The sequence below is a fragment of the Pollachius pollachius genome (genome assembly GCF_949987615.1).
Source record: "Pollachius pollachius genome assembly, chromosome: 12".
Taxonomy (NCBI): Eukaryota; Metazoa; Chordata; class Actinopteri; order Gadiformes; family Gadidae; genus Pollachius; species Pollachius pollachius.
This window is the reverse complement of record NC_136945.1, coordinates 16,196,076-16,222,908: the sequence shown is the minus strand read 5'-3', so window position 1 is coordinate 16,222,908 and position 26,833 is coordinate 16,196,076. Positions and strand designations below refer to the sequence as shown.

Below are 26,833 nucleotides of genomic sequence, written 5' to 3'. Positions count from 1 at the left end.
ATATAAGCTATATTTTTTTTCCCTTCCCATTAAGGCAGAATATGCGACAGCTTGCTTACGTGTTTTGGGGGCAGCGCATTGGAAGGGAAATTCTAATTATTTAAAAGTAACACCAACCATATGATTCAGCCCATAACTTGAACTGTTAAAGTATCTTCGGGCTTACGGTAAATTATGCAACACAAGTTGCCTACGTGCAGGCAGCCCACTTCATTGTGGTTCACTTGTTCAAGGTTAAAACATTTAAATATCGCATCATAAAATATTCACACCTAAAATTACCTATTGAAAGTTAAAAAGGCCGAGGCCTAACTTGGATAATATTTCAGAAGCAATATTTCACCAATATTATATATAGTCTTCATTAATAAAGACACAGGGGCCTTTAATGATCAGATATGGTCGTGTTCTCCCAAGAGCACGTGGGCTCTCATCCATAATACAGCAGGGATGAGCGCGGTGCTTTCCCGTTGGAAATGTGCTGCGTCACGATATGGGGCGGACGAGGCGACGGTGATGAGGCCCACAACAAGCCGAGTCCGAGGAGGCTGATGGTGCAGCCGCGGAACGTGGGGCAGGCATTGGGTGCGTGTTGTTGCTAGGGGCGTTTGGCTCTGCGTCGAAGGTAGAACAAGTATCAGCGTGTCGATACATGGTCGCGGGGTGAAAGGTTCTGGAAGACACGGACTATATCTTGGCGAGGTCTGTGTATGGGCGACGCGCTGCTACGCACATCATATTCCAACGCCGGAGGCACGCTGCCGCAGTGGGCATTTAATCGGATAAGCGCCTTTTTCCCCGCTCCCAAGACAACGCTTAGAATACAAAAGTATTAGTTCTGGTTTAATACAGGGTGTTTTCAGGTCACTTCATTAACGACAAATTCTGATTTGTTTTGTCTCCTGGGAACTAGCCTACCAAACTAGTTATTTTATTATTAACCAGCATTGTGAATCGCACCTTTGCGTCCAGAGGATGACAGCTGCGCACTGGGCTCATGTCGCGTGACCGTGTCTTCAAAGAGACCGCTGAGAGTCCTGGACTCACGCGCGCACACCCACCTCGCCTCGCTACCCTTCGGGGGTCTTTCATAAAATTTTCCTAGACGCCATCAACACGGGGACTAAAGCGTTAAGAGGAACGAAACACATGATTTAATGAAGGTAGCCTATACCGTTCAAACCACAATGGCACCGGACTAAACTACGGGCTATACGTGCTACTGTGGCACGGGTGATCGGCGGGTGAGAGGGGCTACAGAGGAGCACGGAGCGATGCGCCCTTCATCCCAAGTTGGACATTCGGTTCACATTTGAGAAGTTCTCCCGAAGACTCAAGATATCACATCCAGGTTGAGTCTTTGTCACATGTGAGAAGGCTGCGTCATCCCCCGGCAGGTGATGCAGGCGCTATGAGCCAAGCATAAGGTGAGCTTATTCTCTCCTATGACTGGAAAGAGGCTGTGAGGCTTGATGTTTCCGCTAAGCGTTTGAGGTTTCACTATACGGATGGAGTCGGCGGACGATTCGGACGCGCCGTTGGGATCCACATTTTCCTCGGTCCCAAATTTGGAATCGGACGAAAATGCAAATGCCATCGGGCATATATACGAGAATGGGGCGACCGACTACAACGTTAACCTACAGAACGAGGCGATGCGGGGGTCCAGCGACCCCACGGCATACCCCGCCGCGGACTATCGAGGGATGGTCCGGCAGCGGTTCATTCGCCGGAGCCTGTGGTTCTCCGAGACGGAGGACCCGCAGCCCGAGCAGACGGAGAGTCTCCACAGCAGCCCGGTTCTCAGCTTCCAGCTGCGAACCATCGTGGATCGAACTCGTAGCAACAGGACGGTGGTTGAGACCCTCAGGGCCACCCAAGAAGACCGGGCTGAGACAGAGGTCTTGGCGGTGGACGCACTGGTGAAGCTCAGCCTGAGCGCCACGGACAGCGTGAACACGGACGAGGACAACGTCTCCAACGGAGACAACAAGGGAGACGTGCCGTCGGATGTCACCGCAGGAAGTGACGAAAACGAGGAGGAAGCCGGCATGAAAGCAGTGTCAACCTCACCCGGAGGGCGTTTCCTCAAGTTCGACATTGAACTTGGGAGAGGGTCTTTCAAAACGGTCTACAAGGGCCTTGACACTGACACGTGGGTCGAGGTGGCGTGGTGTGAGCTGCAGGTGGGTGGTCATTGTTCTTCATGTCACCGACTCACTAGGCCCTAATTCTTAACTCAAAAGCAACATGGTCTACACACTTGGCTTCACACACAAACACACACACGCACGCACGCACACACACAATGATACTAATACAGGCTATTATAACCAACATGAGCTGTCACAGCAGTCAAAGAGAAAGACATCACTTATATGAATTAAATGTGTCTGGGTGGTAAAGTTGAAGGTTGGGAGCATGCAACGTGCAACCCTCCAACCGCAGATCCAATGTATCCAAACTGAATAAAAAGAAACAGCAATTGTCGCATTTGGGCAAATAATGCTCATAAGGAAGACTTTGCTATTTATTATAAGTTTGGCAGTGGTTTGAACAGCTCATATCGTATTTATCATACAGTTACCTTTAACTAAACAAACAACAGAACATAAAATGTAAATGGTTCGCACTTGTACTACATGTTACTACTACTACTACAATACTTGTACTGTATTTCATTTCCTGTGGCAAAGATGCATTGAGTATGTTAGTGTGTGTGTGTGTGTGTGTGTGTGTGTGTGTGTGTGTGTGTGTGTGTGTGTGTGTGTGTGTGTGTGTTGTGTGTGTGTGTGTGTGTGTGTGAGTATGAGACAAAGCAAAAAGCATGGCAGCCATTATTGGTCACATAAATAAAGAAGAAGATGCAGTTTAAAAGATCCTCATAAAATCGAATCCTCATAATGTTGTTGAGTCCTCGACAGATGACCACCCAGGTCGCTTAATTATCCGACTCATCCTCAGGTAGCGCTCCACCGCGGTGGGGCTCGACCCCAGCATGACTCAGGGGTAATTGGCCTGATGGTAAATCTCTACAGCACAGATCCATATACTACTTAGAAACTGTGATGGGCTAATTGTACGACTAAATACGAGGCCAATCCCGCGGGGGGGTCCTTACGAAGGTGCAGAGATGTGTCTGGGGAGGGCAGGGCTGCTGCTGACGCAACAATCTGCATCTACGCCGATCGTGGGAGCCAAACTGAAAGGTGTGGGAGAGGGCAGGTCACACGAGGACAGCGGCTAAGCCCAAGCTTCTGTTGGACGGGGGTTTAAAGAGGTCCTATACACCAGAGCGCTGGATCCTAATCGCTAACGCCAGACAAATCTCATCCACCAAACTCCCCCCTTCCCTTCCTTTTATGATGTGTAAACACAAACACGTTATTATGTGTTGCTTGTGGGATCCTGTTATGGCCGCACCCTGCTTAGAGAAGCAGATCAGATAGCAGTCCACCCCGTGTCATCTCTTTATTTGTCTTTGAAACCCTGTTCTACCACCGGCTCTCTCACAGCCCTCTGAACAAACATCCTCTGCCCTACGTGTATCCCCGGAGCACCTACAGCAGGGTTACATGTTGTGATTTTGCAACATCCATTGTCTTATTTGTTTTTAAGTTTTTTTTTTCTGTGGAGCAGACACATGCGATGCAGAGTAGTTGTAGCGTTAGCTGCAGCCCTAGCGAGGATATGAAATATGATGCTACGTCCTTCTGCAATGATCAATGCGAGGAGCTGCAGAAGAAGAGGATTTGCATGCTTATTACTGACATCTTAAGAAAATATATGCACACTCATGGTTCCCCGCATAGGCTTGGTGAAGACGGGGCCAGTGTGCTGGGTTTTATGGCCGTCTTTAGGGTCACACGATGATGGCCGTATCAGCCCTGCTGAGTAAAGAGAAACAGCAATGTGGAGGATCTTTGGTGTCAGCGGTTTTCTATTTATACGACAGTTCGGTTAAGGCTGGGCCCCGATATTGATCAGGCTGTGATACATTTATCTAACCGATTGATGCTGTTTACTAGGATTACGCTTTCCATGCAAATCTAATAATCCAGAAACACAATTTACTGTAAATATTGAATTGTTTCCCTTTTTTTTCACATATTATACAAACTAATAATATACATACTATTAGTTTGAACATTATACAAACTAATAATATACATACTATTATAATGTATAATGTAATACAACCAACAATAGCTGTGTTAATCTACAAAGGTGTTCCTTCGTAGTAGCAGAAGTGTGTGGAACTTGAAATTATGGTTAGGATACACACTTGGGTCATGTCTTTCATTTAAAAAATATTTTCCATAGCTATACACCTTTCCTGCACCACAGAAAAGGCTTTGCAGTTGAATATTTTCAGTACACGGTTGTAATAGGAGGAGTATACGGTTCGGTCCCCTACGTTAGGGCCAGCTTTAGGGCCTGGCCAGTGTTTACTATCAACACAGTATGGTCAGATCTCTGACAGAGCTCAGCCCACTAAGTTCACACGTCACACTTTCTAAGGCTTCTCCTCACTCATCGCAGCTATTATTTCCTCCTTTAGCCTTAAAACAGGAAAGAGTTTATTCACCATAACCATTTTCTGTCCTACAGCGTTCCCGTCCCCTATAGGGTAAATAAAGTATCAACAGAGTTATACGACAAATCGTGTGACTTGAGAAATGTCTGAGAAGCGATATGAGGGGAAATGGAGTGAATAGAGCTGCTCAGTGAATTACTGTATCCCCCTTCTCCTGTCTTCTTAATGTCTCAGGAACGAAAGCTCTCGAAGGTGGAGAGGCAGCGGTTCAAAGAGGAGGCGGAGATGTTGAAAGCACTGCAGCATCCCAACATCGTTCGCTTTTACGACTTCTGGGAGTCCCCGGTGAAAGGGAAGAAGTGCATCGTCCTGGTGACGGAGCTCATGACCTCAGGGACACTTAAAACGTAAGAATTAAAGACACTAAATAACTAAATAAGAGCCTGTAAAGCCCCTTCGATCTCGCAAACAATACCTTTTACGGCTTTGATCTCTCTCCATCTCTCACTGTCCATTTCTCTGTCAGCCTCACTCTCTGTCTTTGTTTCTCCCTCGCTCTTTCTATCTGTACCTCAGCCTCTCTCTTTGTCTTTGTTTCTCCCTCTCTGTCTCTGTCTGTCCCTCCCTCTTTCTCTGTCTTTCTCCCTCTCTCCCTTCCCCTCTTACTCTCTGTCTCTCTCGCTCTCTCCATCACTCTCTCTCTCTGTCTCTCTCTCTCTCTCTCTCACTCTCTCTCTCTCTCGCTCTCCCTCTTCCTCTTTCTCTGTCTCTCTCTCTCCCTCTCTCTGTCTTTGCCTCTCCCTCTCTCTCTCTCTCTCTCTCTCTATCTCTCTTTCTCTCCCTCTTCCTCTTTCTCTGTCTTCCTCCCTCTTTATCTGTCTCTCTCCCTCTCTCTAGCCCCCCTCTCTCTGATAAACCACCATAGCGTCTTAACACACCAAACTTTATTTCGATGCATCTTCTCCCAGGTATCTGAAGCGCTTCAAGGTGATGAAGCCCAAAGTGCTAAGGAGCTGGTGCAGACAGATCCTGAAGGGCCTCCATTTCCTGCACACCCGGACACCTCCCATCATCCACAGGGACCTCAAGTGTGACAACATCTTCATCACGGGCCCCACGGGATCCGTCAAGATAGGGGACCTGGGCCTGGCCACACTTAAGAGGGCCTCTTTCGCTAAGAGTGTCATTGGTTAGTACCCCGTAGTAGTAGTAGTAGTAGTATCAGTAGTGGAGCTCAGCTGGCTTATACACGTGCTGAATATTTGATGACTTTGAGTTGAAACCTGAGCAGGGTCTGTTTTCCGCCATGGAAGAGATCGATTTTGCTAGTTACATGTGTGCTCTGCAGGTTCCTGGCATGTTTTTACATTTCGATGTTTTGCGTGTATCTCTTGTTTAAGAGTAATGCTTGAGAAAAAAATATCTATATGTATAACAATAACTGAATCGTTTAAAATGAGAATAATACATATGTTTAAATGGATTCAAACATAATGGACAGATTGCGTATAAAACAGGAACAGTAACATTTTAAGATTATCACCCACTTATAGACCAAAGAAAAATACAAATCTTAAGAATGTTGCACAAGAACAGGAATCCAATAACGCATCAATCAAGCGTTCAGAAAAGGCGGTGAATCATCTCCTTACAACAGTCAGCCTCATTGATCACCCTCTGCTCCCCAGGTACCCCAGAGTTCATGGCCCCTGAGATGTATGAGGAACACTACGACGAGGCCGTGGACGTCTACGCCTTTGGGATGTGCATGCTGGAGATGGCCACCTCCGAGTACCCCTACTCTGAGTGCCAGAACGCTGCGCAGATCTACCGCAAAGTCACCAGCGTGAGTACACAAGGTCTACTGTCACTCAGTCTGTCTTATTGTTTTTGACTGACGGTTGGTTTGTTGTGGATTTTAAACACACTGAGCTCAACTTAAGTCATCAGTCTGCTGTTGTGGTTCCCGTAGTTGTTTTTTTCCCTTTTGTGAGTTTGTAGGTGTGTGCGCTGCAACGGCCGGCCTTTGTTTGGAGTCTGTACTCAAAAGGATATCTGACACCTCAAACAAGAGCCAGGTTACATGCTGACCTGCTAACTCGTGACCTGACATGATGGATCACAAACACGTGTTTTTTGTCGTGTTCTGTGTCACTTCAGGGAGTGAAACCCGCCAGCTACTGTAAAGTCAGCGACCCGGAGATCAAGGAAATAATTGGCGAATGCATTTGTCATCGATGGGAGGAGAGGTGAGTGATCCGGACATTTTTGAATGTCATTTGAATGTCGGTTTGGGGGGGTGATGTGTGTGTGAGTGTCCCCTCTCATTTGAATTGTGGCCGTCCTAAACACAAGTGATTTCCTCTGCAGTCTCAAGACTGTGTCACGCCAGTATTTTGGTGTCATTTTCTACTGTTTGCGTTTCTCTCGGTTGCACCTCATTAAGCGTTGACCTTGAACTCTTGCGTGTGCATTTGTTCGCCACAGATACTCCATCAAGGATCTCCTGAACCACGCCTTCTTCGCTGAGGACACCGGCGTGAGGGTGGAGCTGGCGGAGGAGGATGACGGGAAGAAGTCGGCCATCGCCCTCAAGCTGTGGGTGGAGGACCCCAAGAAGTTAAAGGGGAAGTACAAGGACACCGGCGTCATCGAGTTCAGCTACGACCTCGAGAAGGAGGTCCCGGACGGGGTCGCTCAGGAGATGGTAAACACAATGGCTCGCAGGGTGCGATTTGGGGATGGGCGGGATCCTCTCTGTTTTTTTATTTATTTTTTGGAAAATTAAATGTTTCATGTCTTTTAGTTTGCATTAAAGATGAATGTTCAACTGTTCAAAATGTAGGCTAATAGGGCCTACCATTAACTTCAAAAAGAATTAGGCCTGTTGATTGCCTATTTTTTCGTGATAAAACAAAACATCCCCCCCTCTGTTTTTTTGACCAATCGCATCCTGGTAACTCGAGTGACGTACCCTTAGGGAGGGGAAACAGCGTGGCCGTCAGAATAGGTTTAGAAGATTCTTCCCAGAAAGGGAGATTATTGATGGCAAGATAATCATAATTCCACCCTTTAACCCTTGGGACTCAATTATGTGGACAGGCCCACTCTAAGGGGATTGAGCCATGTCCTCCATTGATTGAAACAAGATCAGCTCAAGTAAATTGAGTGGATTGATTAGTAGCCTTAAACATTTTGATAAGCATAGAACATGGATGTGTACATCCATGTTCTAGATTGGGAAACTGATGGGCAATCCATATTTCATTCAGAGTATTGTTATCAGTCGGTAACCATAACGGCAATACATCAGAGTTCTTAATTTACTTTCTCCGATATATCAAAGTAAATTGAAGGTGACACATTATACCAAAAGGTGTGAGTTGGAATAGCCGTTACAAGCCGCTTTTAAAATCGGCCTCTTCTGACATCACAAGTGACCTAGATGTATGACGGATAGATTAGCAACGTTTGCTACAGTCCACCGCTGGTAGACTGATCTGCCCAGCACACATCTAGGACGGTGGACACGCCCGCTTGTGACGTCAGAAGAGGCAGAACGGCGTGTTCCGCCTGATCACTCTCACACCTGGTGTTATGATCTGTCCCCTTTAAACCCGGCGTCCGTCCTGCAGGTGGAGTCGGGTTTCTTCCTGGAGAGCGACGCCAAGATCGTGGCCAAGTCCATCCGGGACCGCGTGGCGTTGATCAAATGGAGACGCGAGCGGACCGTGGCGCCCGGCGAGGGCGAGCCGCCCGCTAAGAAGCGGCAGGCGGCGGACGTCCTGCGGGTGCCGGGCGCGCCCCCCGTGCGGCCCGGGGTTGGGGGGCCGGCGGACGGCGACCAGGAGGAGGAGCCACCGGTCGCCGTCTGCTACGTGGTGCCGGACGCGCCGTCCATCACATGTGAGAGAAGCCGTCGTGTCACACACACGCACTCACACACGCACACACGCACACACACACGCACACGCACACGCGCACACACACGCGCGCACACACACACACACACACACACACGCGCGCGCACACACACACACACACACACACACACAGAGACCCGCATTCCAGGCTCAGTTGCTAATCACCATAAGCTGATTAGGCCGTTGAAAGCGTTTTTGTGATGGATACATGATAATTAAGGACCTGTTTAATGGTTGGTTAGCGCTGCGGGCTGGGAAGTGGAGACAAAATGACTGATCGTCGTCGTGTTATTCTGTGTGTGGAGACAGAAGTGAACTGCCGGCGAAGGAGACAAAGCATTGGACCTATGAGTCATCATCCCGAAGTTGATCTGAATAACAATCAGTAAAACGCTTATTCCCATTCCTTCCTCATCCTCTCCTCTGCTCCCCGCTGTGTGTGTGTGTGTGTGTGTGTGTGTGTGTGTGTCCGTGTTAATGTCAACTGTTTTCTGCTTACCGTTCCAGCCGACAGCGCTGTGAGCTCCACCGTGCAACCTGATGACAGTCAGCAGAGGGCCGCCGCCTACCCGTCGCTGCCGGAGCCCGCCGTCCAGATGCTGTACAGCCCCCCGTCCCTGCCTGATCACATGCCCCAAGAGGCCCTACCAACGCCTAAACCACAGCCCCCGCTCGACAGCTACGCACAGGCCTCCACGCAGCAGCAGCAGGCAGCCTACCAGCAGAACACCCAACCCCTCCAAGTAGCCTACCCACCGTCTGCACTCCTCGGAGCCCCGGGGCCCTACCAGTCCCCAACAGTGAGTACCTCCGCTCTCAGTCTTCTGTGTACTCAAAGTGTCAGCCGTGGGGGTATAAACCCTTTTATCTTGGTTTTCTGTCGTCGACTTCGTACGATAACAGCATGTTCATTTTCTTTTGCCGGACTGCACATTAGCAGCTCCATTCCAGTGAGTCCTATAAATGCCAGGGGGATCCCCCCCACAATGAAAGCACTCCGTGCCTAACGCGTGGAAGTGCCTCATTGGTCTTCCGATGTCGGACGATGTCTCTCCCTATGCAGCATCCTCCCCACCGCGACCCCTGTCCAAGAAGGGGTCGGGGTCACGCAGGGAGTGTAGAAGCCCAGACGGACACAGTACACGCTAGTAGCCTCAGCTCAGAAGCTATCTGTGAATCTCCCGGTTCCACGTCGCCTTCCTCTCATACGCCCCCTCCCCACCCCCACTGCCACCACCACCGCCCCGGCTGCCGTCATGACTCTGCAATCCTCCCCGAGTGCGATGCTGTCCCGGGCCTGATGCCCTCGAGATGTCCCTCTGGGTTGCATCTCGGCTCCCAGCGCGGGTCAAATTCCCCCGACCGCTGCAAGGCCCGCGTGTCCCTCCTCCAGGAGGACGAGGCGGAGGACGAGGGCCACGTCGTGCACCAGCTCTCCGGCTCTCTCTGCCAAAACCCAGCCGCCGACTCGTCCGCGTCGCCCACGCTCACGTCGACCACAACCTCTGGACGTCTGCCCGGTAGCCTGGCAGGATCCCCGGACCATTCGCCCTCGCGCGGCACGTCCGGTTCTCGGATAGAGCTCAGCCATGCGGGTGTTAACGGCGACGGAGGGCTGGGTCTCCTTCATCAATGTCTTCAGAACATCGTGAGACGCGGCCGAACCTGTTCAATGAGTCCCCTGGAAACGGGTGCCGCGCACCGCCCCGCTCGCAGCCGTGAGGTGGACGGCAGCCCGTCCCGGCAGGCTGAGAGGTATGACCAGGGTCAGGCGTGGGAGAGGGGCCAGCTGTCCCCGCGCGGCAGCCAGGGCAGAGCGGGTCCCACGGTAAGCGTAGCGACGCGGGCGGAGGGTGTGTGTCGCCGTGTACCTCCAGTCCACAGCCTAATGCGGCAGACTGGGGCCAGGGGAAGCTCCGTATACTTCCATGATTCTTGACCTGCTTTGCTCAACACCTGCTTAACACCTGCTGTACTCCTTGTCTAACCGAGCATGCACTTCCCCACTGTTTACCCCGCAGATGAAGGTGGTTCGTTTTGATGGTGTGTGTGGGCGTCATGGTATCAACAAGTGTATAACATTGTGAAGTGGTGTGGAAATTGAAAAGGGCAATTAGCGGCAGGCGCAGACTAACAATCTAATGGTGTCAATCATCCGTGCGTGGCGTGGCGCCTCTAATTGCAAATACCGAATCACTTTCCACGTTGACAGGTCTGTCTGTCTTGAAATGCTGAGCCCTTTGGCATTGGGTCCTTCTGCTTTGGCTTTCTGAATGTGCTGCTGAATGTAGTGTAACAGTATTGCTCCTTTTCTTTATTTATAAATGTTGCATTTGTTTATTTCACTAGGAAGGTGAACACGTATTTATTGCACTAGAAATAGCTATGAGCAAATTCTTGAGTCCCTGAGCAGGAGTTGTAAATACCACGCGCCACAGACATTTCAATTGTAAACATCAATACATAAGTCATTCACGGAGCTAGCATACAATCAAATAGTGTTAGGTTCAAAAGATAAACGGTGTAACTCTTCAGCAGAACTTTCCTTCTTTCTGCCTTAACGTGTTTACGGGTCAGACTTTCCCTTCGCTATTTCTTCCCACATGATTTAATAAGTACTGCTCTCTGATGGTGATTGGTAAGGTGCCAGTGCCCCGCTGCCCCAGAACTACTGGGGGGAGACGGCTCAGATTCTTGGCCTGACACCACTGAAGGGCTGGAGATAGGCCTTGTATCCTGTTTTGTGTCAAACTGATTTGCACAAGTAGACGTCGCTTTGAGAAGTGTGTTTAAATGGAGTATTTCTCCAGCGGTCCTCCTTTCTTCTTGTATATGAATGAAGCCCAGAGCCTGGCTCCTCTGTGTCCCTGACAGACGGCCGTTTGTGCTCCAGCGACACCGTGCCCCTCAGTATACCAGAGTAGACCCGCAGCACAAAGCTACCTGCCTGCAGACGCCACGGCTCCACCGCCACTCGCTGCCCAGCCCGGCCACGAGCAGGTAGGAGTCTGCCTAGTTTACTTTGGCATGAGATAGATAGATGGATGGATAGATTCCAATATTATAAGGCTGCATCGTTGCTCCGCCTTCATATGGTTTCATAAATACCAGCATTTTAGCTTAGTTAATTTGTTGGTTTGTGAATGAATCAGTATTTGTCTGTGCAGGTGTGTGTGATTGTGTGTATTTTTGGGATTTCTATGTTAAATTGTATGCGATGGTCGTGGCAGAGCAATAATTGATTGTTTTGTATGTGGTGCTAGTGGAAGATATGCTGTGTGTTTGTGTGCGTTGAGTATGTGGCAGTGATGGAAACGTTGTGTGTTTGTGTGCGTTTATGGTTCACTACAGCAGAGATGAATTGGTTGTGATGTCGTTAATGTTGTCTTTTGTGTTTCCTCCCCCCCTCATTTGTTTGTACTTTACTTAGTATCATGTCCAAACAACTGGTATCCTTCCCCAGGTAGAATCAGCACCCGGGGGCCGCAGGCGGGGGATGGGGCAACAGACGGGGCCTGAGGCTGGCCCCACAGAGCCACACAAACACACACGCTCCTCCGTTGACCTGCTCATGAATTGTAGAGAGCATCATCCAGAGCTGACATTTTGATATTTTGTTGGAAAACATTCCTATGTTAGTTCTGGTTAAGGAAACAGCTGAAACCCTTGTTTCTGAGACTTTACCAGAGTCATGACCTGATACCGAAGCGGTTTCGTAATGCATCAAATACATAAAACATAGGCATATTACGTATTGCATAAGGATTACATATCTTGCCTGTTGAGTGTCTTTAATTATTTGTCACTCTGCTGTCCATGTTTTATATCTCCTGTCTATCCAGTCATCTGCTGGTCGGGCAATATCTCACCTCAGTCCTCCTGACATGACGACAAGTTTCTCCCTACCCTTCTCCAACGCTGATCCCACTCTTCCTCCTCTTCTTCTGAACCCACAGGTGTGTTATTGTGTCACTTGAGCCTGTTATTTAGATAAATACTGTGATTAGGGATAATCAATGGGCCGCAAGCCGGCCTTACGATTAGCTAGAGACCGACCAAAGGGTCTGAATGTCTTCTTAAAAATGTTGCTTTCTTACTTTATGTTCTTTATATTATATATCGTTTTCCCCTTTTCTTTCTCAGTTTCCCTCACCATACCCTAACACTCCCACGCTGGGCTACGAGCCCCCTTCCTGCCCCCCGACTCCTCTTTCATCTGCCTACATGCTCCCCGTCACCCCCCTCCTGCCTCCTAGCACCTCCCACTACCCACCCAGGGCCCCGCCCCCCTCCCTGCCCCTCATCCTCAACGCCGCCCTGCCGGACACGCCAGCGCTCGGCACGCCGCTGACCCCCGTGTCTGTGTCCGGGTGGGGGCCCCCTCCGCGTCTCCCCGCGCCGACGCCCCCCTCGGGCCCCCCCGGGGGGGATCATGGGTACCCCTCCATCTCCCAGCCCAACTTCTGCCCCTTCCATCTCACCCATACCCTGCCTCTCTCCCAGGTGCAACCCACCCTTTACCCCGCCCCCAACCCTGAGCAGGAATGGGCAGAGCCGCCTGTCAAGGTGAATATGTCACTCAGGTACCACCATCGCAAAGGGGTTAAGACCTGTAGAATCTGATAGATTCGGGCATATGCTTATCCAGGACCTGGCGATGGTTTTTCCTCTCATTATTTGTCTATTTTCTCGGTATGCGACACGTTTTTTACGTGCAAATACTTTAACTTTTGGATGGAGATGCTTTCCACCGTTATTGTCCCCATTTGCCGGCTTCGCCTGAGTTCAATCCAACTCCCATCCTTCAAATTGCGATTTGGTTGAAATCCCCTTGAACGCAGCACTAGAGGTTATCACCGCCTGGCTTGGCTCATAAAGATATCTAAACAATGGCTGTTTTTCCAGGTGCAAGCGGGTCCTACCCAGGAGGGCCGCGGACATGTTCCCGGCCTGGCTCAGAGCCAGCCCCCAGCCCTGGCTATGGAGACCCCAGCCTGGGGAGGCGGTGTGCAGGCAGAAGCTGCTGCTGCGGCAGCCGGTCTGGACCTATCTGCAGTGTCCTCCTTGAGCCTTCCTGCCCAGGCCCCGAGCCAGCCCACCTCGGCTCAGGTGGCACCTCCAGCCCCTGCCTTAGCGCAAGCTCCAGGGCCGGGCCAAGGTACGGCCCTGCCCCACCATCAGGCCCCACCGCCCGCCTCTGTCCCGGTTCGAGGCCTTGCATCGGGGCCGTCCGCCGCCTCGGCTCTACCTCTTACCCACCCGCAGACCAACGGCGGCCGCCCCATGTTGTCTGCGTTAACTTCAATCTTAGATCCTCTGGAGGTCACAACCCAAAGCCCTAGCGCATATTGTGCTTCGGGTCAGCCTTCCTCCCTGGCCCCGGGTCTGATCTCCGTAGCCGCGGGTCCGGGGGAACAGCCAGTGTCTGTTCAGCTCGCTGTTGAACAAGCTGCCCCAGCACCAGGACCTCGTCCAGCTCTCCAGTCGGCTGCCATGCAGACTATTCCCCAGGCTCCTCATGCGGCCCTGGTTGCAACTCAGCAAAATTTAGACTCTGCATCAGCGTCTGCAGCGCAACAAACAGAGCCGGCTGCGGAGGTAAAGATACAGCTCTTAATCTGGGTCTCTCCCCGCGTTAGACGACTGTATGTTCACATTTATACAACTCGTCTGTTCTGTTTTTCATTGCGGTTAACTATTAAAAGCACCATGTTGCAAATGCGATTAGGTTCCCCTATACATCGTATTCCAGTTTATTGCACGCTAAAGTGAGATGCTGTGTATTATTGTTTATTGTACCTCACCCTTTTCTATCCTTAGGAAGTGCTTCCAGAGAAGCCAATACTTTTACCCAATTATGCTTATGAAAGGTGTGTGGCCCAATCGTTCACACACACGCACACACACACACACACACACACTCAAACTGCTCTTTATATCTCACTCAACAGCCAAGCCGCAGCAGATATAAACGTTGTGTGTTAAAGGGGACGTATTCTACCACCAGGTATGAGTGTGATTAGCCTTTACAAGCAGTTTTGAAAATCTGCCTCTTCTGACATCACAAGTGGGCGTGTCCACCTAGATGTGTGGTGGATGGGTCAGCCTACCAGCCTACCCAGTGGACCGTAGCAAACGTTGCTCTTCTATCCGTCATACATCTAGGTGGACAGGCCCACTTGTGATGTCAGAAGAGGCCGATCTTCAAAACGGCTTGTAACGGCTAATCACTCTCACACCTGGCGGTATAATATGTCCCCTTTAACAGCCGAGCCGCAGCAGATATAAACGTTGCTGCGTTAACGTGTGTGTGCTCCTAGCACCCACTCCGACGTGGCGTCGGGTAAGGAGACCAGCGACGGCTGTGAGGGTCTGGCCGCCGGCGGGCGGACGGACGGAAAGCACCGGAAGCACCACCGCAAGTCGTCCCGCACACGCTCCCGTCAGGAGAAGATCAGCAAACCCAAGCTCAGCATGCTGAACGTGAGTCCGCCTAGCGGCCTTGCGACGCATGACCGAGGCCCGATGTGTATCCCGGTGGTGTAGGGGGGATTTTTTTAGTGGGGGGACTATGTATGACGTCATCAAAAAGGAATCCCGCGTGCACGCGCACTCGCGCACAAACTCAGAAGAAGATTGAGGTTTGTTACTTGCCGAATACGGAAAATGTAGCTAGTGATTGTAATAGGCCTACCGGCAGGTCTAACCAAACACTCAACACACTTATGGAGCAAATCCAAAATAACTAAAGCTTCTAACATCGCCACACTAGCACCAGTTTACAGGCAGGCTTGGCCTGCAGTCACGACAAAAATTGTCTATATATATATATATATTTTTAAATTTATATATTTTGGAACAGGCTGAAAAAAGTAGGCGGACGCCTTGCCCCCGCATCCCCCGCCCACTACACCCCTGATGTTTCCTGTTGTCATGTGACAGTGGGTCTCCTCCCTGCCTGTAGGTGGTGAACAAGGGGGACAAAATGGTGGAGTGCCAGCTGGAAACGCACAACCACAAAATGGTGACGTTCAAGTTCGATCTGGACGGCGACGCTCCAGAGGAAATCGCCACATATATGGTTAAGTAGATACAACCTTTGACCTGCGGTGGTTTGAGCCCCGATCTAGCCTTATGTGTGCAGGATGAAGCATAGATTTAATACTAGAGCTGTAATGATTACATTAATTTAAAAAAAAAATGATTCAGAAGATTGTATTTTTCTTGTAGCGGCATTCTTACTTTTCCCTTTTTTTTATCTATTTGTGTACGCTTTTCTTCTCAGGTAGAAAATGGCTTCATCTTACACGTAGAGAAGGAGATCTTTATTGACCAGCTGAAGGACATTGTGGACAAGGCTGAGGACATGCTGAATGAGGACGGTGTGGAAGGAGAAACCGTCTCCACATTAGTCGGAAGTCCCCAACCAGGCCAGATTGAAGGGCTAATGAGTGAGGTGAGAGAGAGAGAGAGAGAGAGAGAGAGAGAGAGAGAGAGTGAGAGAGAGAGAAAGAGAGAGAGCGAGAGAGAGAAAGAGAGAGCGAGAGAGACACAACACAGACAGAGACAAAGACAGAGAAACAGAAAGAGAGTGACTCAGACAGAGAAAGAGAGTGACTCAGACAGAGAAAGAGAGAGACATTAAATTGTGTTGTTTGACTGAAATGTGTCTCTTACACAGCAATTACGTCTTCCTATTGCAGAATCAGCCTCCTGGGGTGTCACAGCCGGTCTATCAGCAGAATGGTAATTCTCAGATTGTACTTTTCCTCCGTGTCATCGGACCTGTTGTACTCACTGCATGTTGGCCGGCTGCCTTCCTGCGGGCGATCTTCCACCCAGACCTGTCCTGATAAACACACGCCCCTGGTCTTCTCTGACTGCCCAGTTCTCCATACAGGAAAACGCTGGTTTATAATCTGCCCTGTGGAGGAGACCCCCACATCCAGCCAGGAGACCCCCTCCGAGGCCACCACCACCACCCCCGGGAGCTCAGCCGCCACCCAGCCGGCCGACGGGGGCCCCCCAGGGCCCCCCACCGCCAGAGGTGACCTTGATCCCCTCCAATGGGAAAACAGCTCGGTGCTCATGTGGCTCCCTCCGGTTAACCAATCACAGACACAAGGCGTTCTTCTTTTATGGGCATTTATTAGCTGTTTCATGTCTTGTACGATGCCACCACACATGCCGTGAGAGCTAAATAAAAACATAGAAATCACATGTGTTAAAGAAACACGAATAATCTCACAGAGAATAGCATTTGAACAAAATATACAAAACGTGCAATTAACTCAGTCAGTTATGCTTTCACATTAATTATTAAACATAAAATTCACTTTTCATACCTCGCTGGCCGCGTAAACGCCAGGGGAGTAAACAAAGTAAAAAAGGCAACTTCTCTTTTGGTGTGTCTCCTCAACAACAGACAGAGCGCAGTGACAGCTACGATTCATACGGCAGCACGCTCGTCTGCAGTGGCGTTCACACTGGGGACTTTAGAACCACTTGTATCTTTACGGGAGCTGACGTTTCCTATTCCTGTGTTTCCGTTATGTTTTCGATCCTTGACGCTGGCCATCCTTTCGTCCACCCAGACGAGGGCGGCCATCGGCACGGCTCCTCCTCCACCATGTCCGGGGGCAGCGGGGGCTTCATCTACGACGGCTACGCCTTCTGCAGCCCCCCCATCATGTCCAACACGGACCCCCTCCTCCTGGCCGCCCTGTCTCCTCCCATCTCGGCGCCGCCCCCGCTCCAGCCGGAGGAGCCTCCCATGCAGCTCCCCCAGCCCCCCGGGGGTCTGGCCTCCCTGGCCCCCCTGGACGAGGCCCAGGCGCCGCCCCCGCCGCCGCCGGCCCCCGGTTCCCCGGGGCAGCACGCCGCCCAGCAGGTGACGGAGATGGCGTGCACGGCCTCCATGGTGGACGAGGTGCCCTGCTGCCCGCTGGTCATGCCCCTGTCCCTGGACGTGAGGGGGTCGGAGCCCCCGCCGGCCCCGCAGGAGGCCGCCCTGCCCCCCCTCTCCTACGCCTCCTCCTCCTCCTCCTCCTCCAAGATGGAGCGCTCTGCTGCCCCTCCTCCTCCCCCTCCTGCTCCGCAGCAGCAGCCGCCCGTGGTGCTCCACCAGCCCTTCTCCAGCGTGGCGGGGGCCAAAGGCTCCTCCCTCCCCCAGAGCCCGGGGCCGACCCAGCTGCCCGCGGTGGGGCCCGGCGAGTCGGACGGGGAGGGGCGGACGGTCCGCGGCGGCGGCGGCGGCGGCGGCGGCGGCTTCGTGGACAGCACCATCAAGACGCTGGACGAGAAGCTGAGGAACCTGCTGTACCAGGAGTACGCGCCCATGTACCCGTCGGGGACCGCCGCCGAGACCCCTGGCTCGGGGACGGAGTACGTCCAGTCGCCCCCCGGGCCGGACAGTGCCGGCGGGACCCCGGGGCCCATGGGAGAAGGGCGGTACCGCGCCGGGGAACAGCTGGTAAAGCGTAGTCGGGCCGCGGTTGGGATGCCGTTCATCCATAGTCGAATCTCATTGGTCAGACTGATCGTTGGCTGATGGTCCATTCCTATTTTTTTTTTGTGTATATTGCATAATGATACCTCATTTGTTAAGACTTCTGCATGGTTTGAAAAGGATCAATTGGCTTATCAGGGTTTTTCAAAGATTACTTTAGGGAAGGCACAGTGTCTCTTTAAAACGACAGTTTAACATTAGTATCGTGTTATTGGCATGGGGTGCCACATCTGGCAACCCATCTCCCCAATGGAAGGTCCCACCGTCAAAACATTAGAATCGCCGAGATTCAAGCTTAAGGTTAAACCATAAACCAGATGCTGTCTGATACTTCATCACACTATTTTCCACATCACTGCTTAGTCATTGTTTGATGTCCTCCATGTCCTCCCTGTTGTCAGCGGTAACAGTTGTTTATTACCCTGGCTTAATCGTTCCTCTGTCTGACCCCCCCCAGCCTCAGATCCCAGAGAGGATGGACAGTCTGAGCACCCTGAGTGACTCGGCAGTCTGTGGTACGTACGGCGTCCGCTCGTCCACCTCACACACATTTAACAGACCAATCACATCCCTGTGATGAATGTTTTCTTAACCGTTCAAACCCGCATCCCTGCCCTGATGAAGGCTTAGTTATATGGTTCCACGTCGACGCAACGCAAGGGGGTTAAGGACCCATTACGTCCTCGGGGACCCTCCTTGCGCCTCCGGAAAATTGTGAGCATGGGCTGTGATTGGTCAGCTTGCAAAAAAAAACAGACGCAGAACTAAAACAGCTTCACGACTGCGTCGCAGTATCTGCGCGGCCATTGCGTTGCGTCGACGTGGAACCATAACTGAGCCTTCAGTGTTGTTGAAACCGCCCCCCCCCTCCTGCAGCTCCCCTCTCCCGGAGACACGTCCCTCACTCCGCCTCCTGCTGCGGAACCAGAGGCCGCTTCAAGGTACGGCGGGACGGGAACAACAACAACGGTGTCCGACACAGAGCTTTGTTGTCGGGTCCCCGCCCTCCCTCTGACGTTCCCCTCTCCGTCCCGTCCGTCTGTCCCTCCAGCAGCAGATGATCCCCGTGGCTCCCGAGGTGGTCCCCAGACGGGACGTCAAGCTGAGGAGCTGGAGCACGGCCGCCTCCCCGCCGCACCCTGGCGGCGGGGCGGAGCTCGCGGACGTCGGCGGCGCGGCCGCCGCCTCCGCCACCCGGATCGGCCGCTTCTCCGTGGTGAGCACGGAGGACGACCTGACGCAGAGGACCTGCAGCAGCCGCTACTCGGCCCCGCCCGACTTCTACCTGGACACGCCCCCTCCCCTGGCCAAGCGGCCCGCCATCCCGCACTCCCTCACCTCCCCCGCCGCCGCCGGGCCCCAGGACGCCACGGCGCACGCCCGCTTCCTGTCCTCGGACTCGGGCGCCGAGAGCAGCCCGGTGAAGCTGGCCTACGCCACGCCGTCCCGCCACGCGCGCTCCGAGCGCCGGGGGAGCGACCTCATGAAGAGGGCGGTGGCCTTCCTGCGCCGCCCGGGTCGCAGCAGCAGCGTGCAGAGCTCCGATTCGCCGAGCCGCCGCACGGGCCACCCGGGCTCCGCCTACGGCAGCAGCGACAACGACTCGGAGATGGAGGAGTCGGACATGAAGAGAGAACTGCAGAGGCTGCGGGAGAAGTGAGTGCCTCGCGGTCGACCTCAGCGTGGGTCTCTTGTAGAACGCCACTCGTGCGTACCGTATGTAAAGCACCCAGCCCTCTGATTATGTAAGGCTCCTGCTTTGTTCAGGGGTGCTGTATAAATAAACCACCCGACCTCGCTCTGCTGACATTCGTCCGTTTGGTAGTATTCCTTGTAGTATTCCTTGCCTTTATCATAGTTTTTTAGCATACTGCATGATTTTCTATTTGTGCCTCCGCCCTCACAGACATCTGAAGGAGATCTCTGAGCTGCAGGCCAATCAGAGGGGAGAGGTAGAACTGCTGTATCACCGCCTTGGCAAGAACCCTCCGCCCGGCCATTCACACACAGCGCCCCCCACTGGCCGCAGGAGGAGGTCCAGTAAGCACAAACTCAAAGCTGGAAAACTCCTCAGCCCCCTGGTGCAGCAGTTTAAAAACGTTACGACTAAAATGAGCGACAGTAATAAAGCCAGTAAGTATCTGCTAAGAATATACTGTATCAATTTCAGTGTGTGTGTGTTTGCGTGTGTGTGTGTGTTTGTGTGTGTGTGTGTGTGTGTGTGTGTGTGTACACATAAAAACCCTATGGCTCTTGCCTGCTCTCTATGTTGGATTTCAGTCACTGCTTACCAATCTCCCTGTTTAGAGGCTAGACCCAAGCAAGCTCATCTGATATCTCTTAGCTCTTATAACCTAGTATATCTCTTATACTAGGTGTAATTCTTCTCTAGCTGTTGGCTAGAAGCTCTTGCCTCTTTGGGACTCCAGAGAATTCTCCCATAGTTTTACTATTTCATGCACAATCAAGTCTTTACTTTTCATCCCTGTGATAAAGATGATGTTTGTTGAAGATTTGTTATTTTACCTTTTATAGCTTGTTGGTTGGGTCTACTTTAGTGTGGTTAAGAAAACGAAACACCAGAATGTCTTAAGTCCAACCCCTTTGGAGACTTGATGTGTTCATTAAAATAATAGTATACAATGAAGAAGAGATTACCTTCCAAGTCTTACATGGGAAAGAAAAAAAGGGCAAGAGAGGCAAGAGAAAAACGTTTCAAAAGAAAAATCACTCCTTATGAAGGCGTACTCCTTTCTACTTCATTGCTTCCTTTGAATCCCCTCCTTCTATAAGGAAAATCCTGTGGATGTGTTGCCAATATATTGCTATCTATTTTTTGTGAATATCTATTTTGATAACGCTGCCAATAAAGTTGCTGACTTCACGGGCCCTGATTGCCACGTGTGTGTGTGTGTGGGTGTGTGTGTGTGTTTGTGCACTGTTCAGCCGTGTGTCACATTGCATGAATGCATACAAAACAATGTCCTGAATGACATCTCTGAAAACGTGTGTGTGTTTATCTGGGTGCGTCGGTACGTTGCAGGTGGAGGTGAACCGGCGGTGAGTTTGAACGGGTCTCCAGCCAAAGTCTCTCTCCCCACACACAGCCGTACTCAGTCTGGCACCGGCCACCTGGCCAGCCCCCCTTCGGAGCCCGTTCAAACCCAGCAGCCGTGCTCGCTGAAGGGCTCCCTGTCCTCGGATAATATTTACACCGGTCTTCATGGTGAGATGACCTCAACACAACCCCCCCCCGGACAAGGTGATCGCACGACACTGTGTACGTGGCAAGGAGATTAATCATGTTCTTCTTTGTGTTAAGTTAAGCCGGCAGCAAATGATGAAGTGACCAAGTGTGTAGTTTAACGGGGTCAAGCCGTGAATTATATTTGAATGCTACATGTCGCGCTGTATTGTGTAGAACCTAAAGGCAAACGAGACCATCAACGCCGAGCGTGACAGTATCCTTGCAGATTTGACTTGTATGTAAGCTAATGCTACTACATTACCACAGTTACCGATACTGATCAGCAGAGGAAGACCTGCGTCAGTGAGTTGAAGGAACTGTGCGTTGAGTTGATGCCGTCTTTATTCACTGCAATGGCTTTTGATTGGATGTTACGTAGTATGATTTTTTTGTCTGTCGTGAACGTATGACCCTCTGACACTGGTGCCCTCTCCCCTCTTCTCTTCACTCCCAGGCTGGTCTAATAACCCTCCACCATCTGAGAGAGTGACCCATAAATCGAGTAGCAAGCCAAGAGCTAGATTTCTCAGTGGGCCTGTGTCTCTGTCCATCTGTTTGTATCTCTTTGGTTTCCCCCTAGCTTTCCTCGTGGCTTTCCCTTCCTAATCCCTATCTCTCTTCTTTCAAACAAGCTGGATATATTTTGTTGCATCGGATGTGTAGTTTCTCGTACAGCTGATTCGTCCTTCATTTCACACCTACCAAAATATTTAAAAGTAATACGGTTGTTATGAGACGTTGCACACGCCGGACGTTTATATAAGCCCCATTTGAGGTTGAGATGAGTCAAGTTTCAGCTGTACAGGAACACATTTAGAATTAAGATAAATATTACCATTAATAATGAAGTATACGGCATGCTTCTTGACTTCTTCCAAAGTGATTTGCTTCACAGGAACCTCTATCCTCCTCTCTCCTTCTTCTTCCTTCCTGCATGAACATTTAATCACCTATTCATTCTAAATAAAGACTATTAATTAACCTTCCCATAGTTAACATAGTGATCATGTCTAACCAATTTATTTACTATAATAATTCTGTTGGCCGTTGCACCCTCCTTTTATGTAACTACTACCTGTAATACCAGCTGTACGTTAGCTTGTGTTGTCTAAAGTTCTCTCTGTTTTTCCTCCAACAGGGACAACACTCAAACGGTTGTGTCTCGGCAAGGAACGGGGCAGTATGTAATTCTTACTTTTCCTTAAAAAATGTATTCCCACTAATATGATTCTGAGGAAACTAATCAATACGTTTGCACCTATGTGTTTATGCATGTATGTCTTCCCCTGTCTGTGCTTGTGTGTTTTTGTGTCTGTGTGTGTGCTTGTGCGTGGTGTGTTTGAATGTGTGCATGCTTGTGTGTGTGTGTATGCGTGCGTGTGTGTGTGTGTGTGTGCGTGCGTGCGTGCCTGTGTGTGTGTATGCGTGCGTGCGTGCGTGTGTGTGCGTGCATGCCTGTGTGTGTTTGTGTATGCGTGCGTGCGTCCGTGCGTGTGTGTGTGTGAGTGAGTGCGTGCGTGCGTGTGTGTTTGTGTGTGCGTGCGTGTTTGTGTGTGCGTGTGCGTATACGTGCGTGCGTGTGTGTGTGTGCGTGCGTGCCTGTGTGTGCGTGGGGTCGACTGTGAATCCAGGGTCTGGCGCAGGGCCGGGGGCTTCATGTCATCCGCCCGGCCAGCCGGCGGCCACTTCAACACCCCCACCCCACCAGCCGGTGGTGGGCCCGGCCCAGTCCCAGGTCAACAACAGCAACAACAAGAAGGCCAGCTACTGCGGGAACTGGATGGGCATCAGCGAGGGCTGCCTGAGCGATGAGCTCCAGCTGCTGATGGACAACTGGGCCCAAGAGGTCCTGGTGGTCACCCAGAGACCCCGCAGCAACTCGCTCAGACTCACCCAGGAGCACGTCTGCTCTGCACACATGGTCCACACCCAGACCCTGGATAGACAGGCATGTCTTCAACAGGCCATCTGTATCAGCACGCATGAATGATGTTGGACGGACAGACAGACAGACATTTTATTGTACACAAAGTGGAGACTTATCTTCATTTTCATGGAACACATAAAACAACACGCATTATAAACAACAGATGATCAGTAAAGTTGACCTAGCGATTGTGAGTGCTTTGCACTTGGTTATGTTAACATCCTTATTGTACTGAGAGTAGGGCCGGGCGATTGATCGAATTTCGATCTCGATTTGGATTTTAGCGTCAAACGATCACAAAATTAACATAATCAAGTTTTTTTTAATGTTTTATAGAAACAGCTGGATACATATCTGTACATTATTTTAGTTTACATTTGGACCATTTTGTGTGTTTTCTTGCGGTGAAATTTCAAAGTTCTCAGTTACAAAGTGTTTTTGAGAGAGACAGGCTGTATAAATACATCATGTTTTCAAACTCGTAATCGTGTGAATAATTGTGATTTCAATATTGACCAAAATAATTGTGGTTATGATTTTTTCTCATAATCGAGCAGCCCTAACTGACAGCGATATATTGTTTCACATACTCATCAGAAATGTACTTATTGTAAGTGGCTTTGGATAAAAGCTAAAGGCCCTAGATGTAAACGTGCGCTCTGCGGTCTCCACAGGTTCCACCGCGGACGGCCTTAGATCCCGCTCGGGGGCGGCAGCAGCAGCTCCTCCATTCCTGGCCAATGGGTGAGCGGCGTTCCTCGGCCACGCTCAGCCAGCCCGGTGCCGCGGCGGGGCGCCGGTCCGGCTACCCCCTAGACCTGTCCTCGCCCCTCTGTGTGACGCAGTGGCCGAGCCCCCTGGCACCCCTCCCCGCGGGGGTGTTCGCCTTCCCCGGGGTGCCCTCCCCCGCCACTCAGCACCCTTCCTTCGAGGCCCCCGACCCCAAAACGAGGACTCTGTAACCTTAGCTGCGTCACGTCTTCCATCCACCGCGACACAAAGAAAAGAAGAGAAAAAAATCGAGCGCTAGACGAACTGCAGTGTATATGCTGTAGGCATTTAACCAGCATGTGTGTTCGTAGTGCCCCCCCCCCCCCCCCCCCCCAGTGTACATAGCCTATCATACGTCTTGAGTTCTACTTGATCTACTTAGCATACACATACCTCATGTTTTGCACACGTGCAAAACCATTGCTAGTAGTCGGATATCTAAAAGTAAAATAATTAGAATGTTTTAGGTTTTATGAATTATCGTATGCTCATTTAGAACCGTTATGTGCTTCTCTAGACTACATGGTTGGTTCGTACTTCCAATTGAAGTACGGCACTTGAGATTTCTATTTAAAAATCGGTTTATGTTTTGTGCCCATGATAGCCATGTGTCTGTAAGAGGACATGTATATAAACTTCCAAACGGTGTGTACATAGCCTGTGTGTTTGTACAGTTAGCATCAGATATCTTAATACATCACTTGCTATAGGTGTTGCAGATTACGATTGCAACGGCACCAAGGCATTCTCCGATTGCAACATTAGTGAAACGGTCCGTCACCGCCAAACCATCACTGTGAAGCCTTGTCCTTCCGGTCCCTTCTTCAACGTATATGACTGGCTGCGTTCCGCTGCCCGATGCGATAGCTTCCTGCTCTTATTCTTTTATCGCTCACAGCACAACAACAACAACCATTTGAAATGTCCTCAACTGAAAGAACTTGAACTTTGCCGTCAGGTGAAACATTCCTGAGAGAGTGCCTTGAAATACAGTTTCAGTTTTTCCCGAGAACAAAATTGGATAATTTAATATAGAATAGAAAAAAAACAACTGATTTGAATGGGCTCTTGAAAATAATGTATCTTTAATGTAACACTAACAATGTATCTTTGATTCAATTTAAGTGGAATTCAACATCATGATTTGCCCCACAAAGCATTTCCTAAAATGTCCCAAATTTTGGTAATATGAATAATATCTTATGGACTGATATTATTCACTGATATCAGGCACCTTATTGGTAGCCTCTAGGATATAGCTGTAATGTTAACCAAGTGCCACATAGCCTGCATTATCCACTGTTATTCTGAAAGTGCACTGGGGGTGGGTTTTGTGAATGATGCCATGGCAGAGTGGTCTTAGTTTGTCCAATGAGGACGGTTGAAGGGTGAAGTGGTCTTAGTTTGTCCAATGAGGACGGTTGAAGGGTGAAGTGGTCTTAGTTTGTCCAATGAGGACGGGTGAAGGGTGAAGTGGTCTTAGTTTGTCCAATGAGGACGGTTGAAGGGTGAAGTGGTCTTAGTTTGTCCAATGAGGACGGTTGAAGGGTGAAGTGGTCTTGTTTTGTCCAATGAGGACGGTTGAAGGGTGAAGTGGTCTTAGTTTGTCCAATGAGGACGGGTGAAGGATGAAGTGGTCTTAGTTTGTCCAATGAGGACGGGTGAAGGATGAAGTGGTCTTAGTTTGTCCAATGAGGACGGGTGAAGGATGAAGTGGTCTTAGTTTGTCCAATGAGGACGGTTGAAGGATGAAGTGGTCTTAGTTTGTCCAATGAGGACGGGTGAAGGATGAAGTGGTCTTAGTTTGTCCAATGAGGACGGGTGAAGGATGAAGTGGTCTTAGTTTGTCCAATGAGGACGGTTGAAGGGTGAAGTGGTCTTAGTTTGTCCAATGAGGACGGGTGAAGGGTGAATTGGTCTTGTTTTGTCCAATGAGGAGGGGTGAAGGATGAAGTGGTCTTAGTTTGTCCAATGAGGACGGTTGAAGGATGAAGTGGTCTTAGTTTGTCCAATGAGGACGGTTGAAGGGTGAAGTGGTCTTAGTTTGTCCAATGAGGACGGGTGAAGGGTGAAGTGGTCTTAGTTTGTCCAATGAGGACGGGTGAAGGATGAAGTGGTCTTAGTTTGTCCAATGAGGACGGGTGAAGGGTGAAGTGGGAGTTCCTCCTGAACCATAACCATGCTACATCTTGACAACGCCAATAGCTTTATCTACATTGTTGCCTTTGTGATTTTATTCAATTATAGAATTGGAAAAATGGATCGATGCTTTGTCTTAAAACCAATATGAAAGACCAGAATGTGCGATGGGTGAGCAAGAATATGATATTTCAATCCCAAATGTGGCTTGAATAGCTAATTAGATACAAGACGGCTGCCTTTATTTGGAGGTTCCAAAACCGAATATGAAACTAGCCCAAAACATAATGAATGACTTGCAATTCGTTATTTTCCACCATCAAGTGTACACAGAGAATAGAATCACAATCCCAGAAGCTGAAGCACGTGCATATACTTCTGAGTGTTATGTGAATGAGGCAGACCTTTCTTCAGGTCAGTGATTCATGATATTTGAGTAGATGGCCGAACAGGTTTTGACCTCTGTATGTTTACTGCACGACACTTTTTGCCCAATAAGATTACTGCTGAACTATTCAAAGTATTTCAGCATTTTATCCCCCTGCATAGTATGCAGCTAGATTGTTTGAAAAAGTATTCCTCTCTTTTGGCTTAATATCTTAAATGAAGTGAATACAGATATGTAGCTTTTCACAAACATGTCACCTATGCAGCTCTTCATTTCTTAAATAAGACTATTGCTTGCCGTTACAGCTCTATGTTTGATTGCATTCTCTCTTTTCATTCACTGTGCAGACCTGCAGTATCCCATTTGCTGTAAATAGGCTACTTAAAAGACAGA

General features: G+C 50.2%; 1 protein-coding gene across 12 annotated transcripts; it reads left to right on the top strand.

Annotated features, from left to right (window-relative positions):
• Nucleotides 1-553: 553 nt before the first annotated feature.
• Nucleotides 554-26,833, top strand: wnk2 (WNK lysine deficient protein kinase 2). Of its 12 annotated transcripts, none has more exons than XM_079748206.1 (30): nt 554-2,186; nt 4,772-4,944; nt 5,506-5,726; nt 6,226-6,383; nt 6,698-6,786; nt 7,025-7,244; nt 8,173-8,443; nt 8,968-9,260; nt 9,401-10,288; nt 11,335-11,460; nt 11,891-11,923; nt 12,303-12,416; nt 12,964-13,026; nt 13,366-14,058; nt 14,281-14,330; nt 14,781-14,943; nt 15,425-15,541; nt 15,746-15,916; nt 16,164-16,206; nt 16,349-16,507; nt 17,055-17,932; nt 18,426-18,483; nt 18,845-18,909; nt 19,020-19,624; nt 19,875-20,101; nt 21,012-21,230; nt 21,670-21,768; nt 22,354-22,395; nt 22,847-23,163; nt 23,817-26,833. In XM_079748206.1, exons 1-30 carry the CDS (start codon nt 1,509-1,511, stop codon nt 24,102-24,104), a joined length of 7,521 nt encoding a protein of 2,506 aa, XP_079604332.1. In that variant the 5' UTR covers nt 554-1,508; the 3' UTR covers nt 24,105-26,833. The 12 variants fall into 12 exon arrangements, 11 of the variants coding, with proteins under 11 accessions (XP_079604332.1, XP_079604334.1, XP_079604333.1 ...); XM_079748208.1 differs by having other exon boundaries at nt 9,398-10,288; nt 16,361-16,507; XM_079748207.1 differs by having other exon boundaries at nt 9,398-10,288; nt 19,023-19,624.

What these genes read in the sequence shown, in the direction of transcription:
- wnk2 (XM_079748203.1), top strand. Translation starts at nt 1,509, where the DNA reads ATGGAGTCGGCGGACGATTCGGACGCGCCGTTGGGATCCACATTTTCC. An exon ending in TGGCGTGGTGTGAGCTGCAG is followed by an intron (nt 2,187 to 4,771) that starts GTGGGTGGTCAT and finishes TTAATGTCTCAG; the next exon opens with GAACGAAAGCTCTCGAAGGT. An exon ending in CAACTGGTATCCTTCCCCAG is followed by an intron (nt 11,924 to 12,302) that starts GTAGAATCAGCA and finishes CTGTCTATCCAG; the next exon opens with TCATCTGCTGGTCGGGCAAT.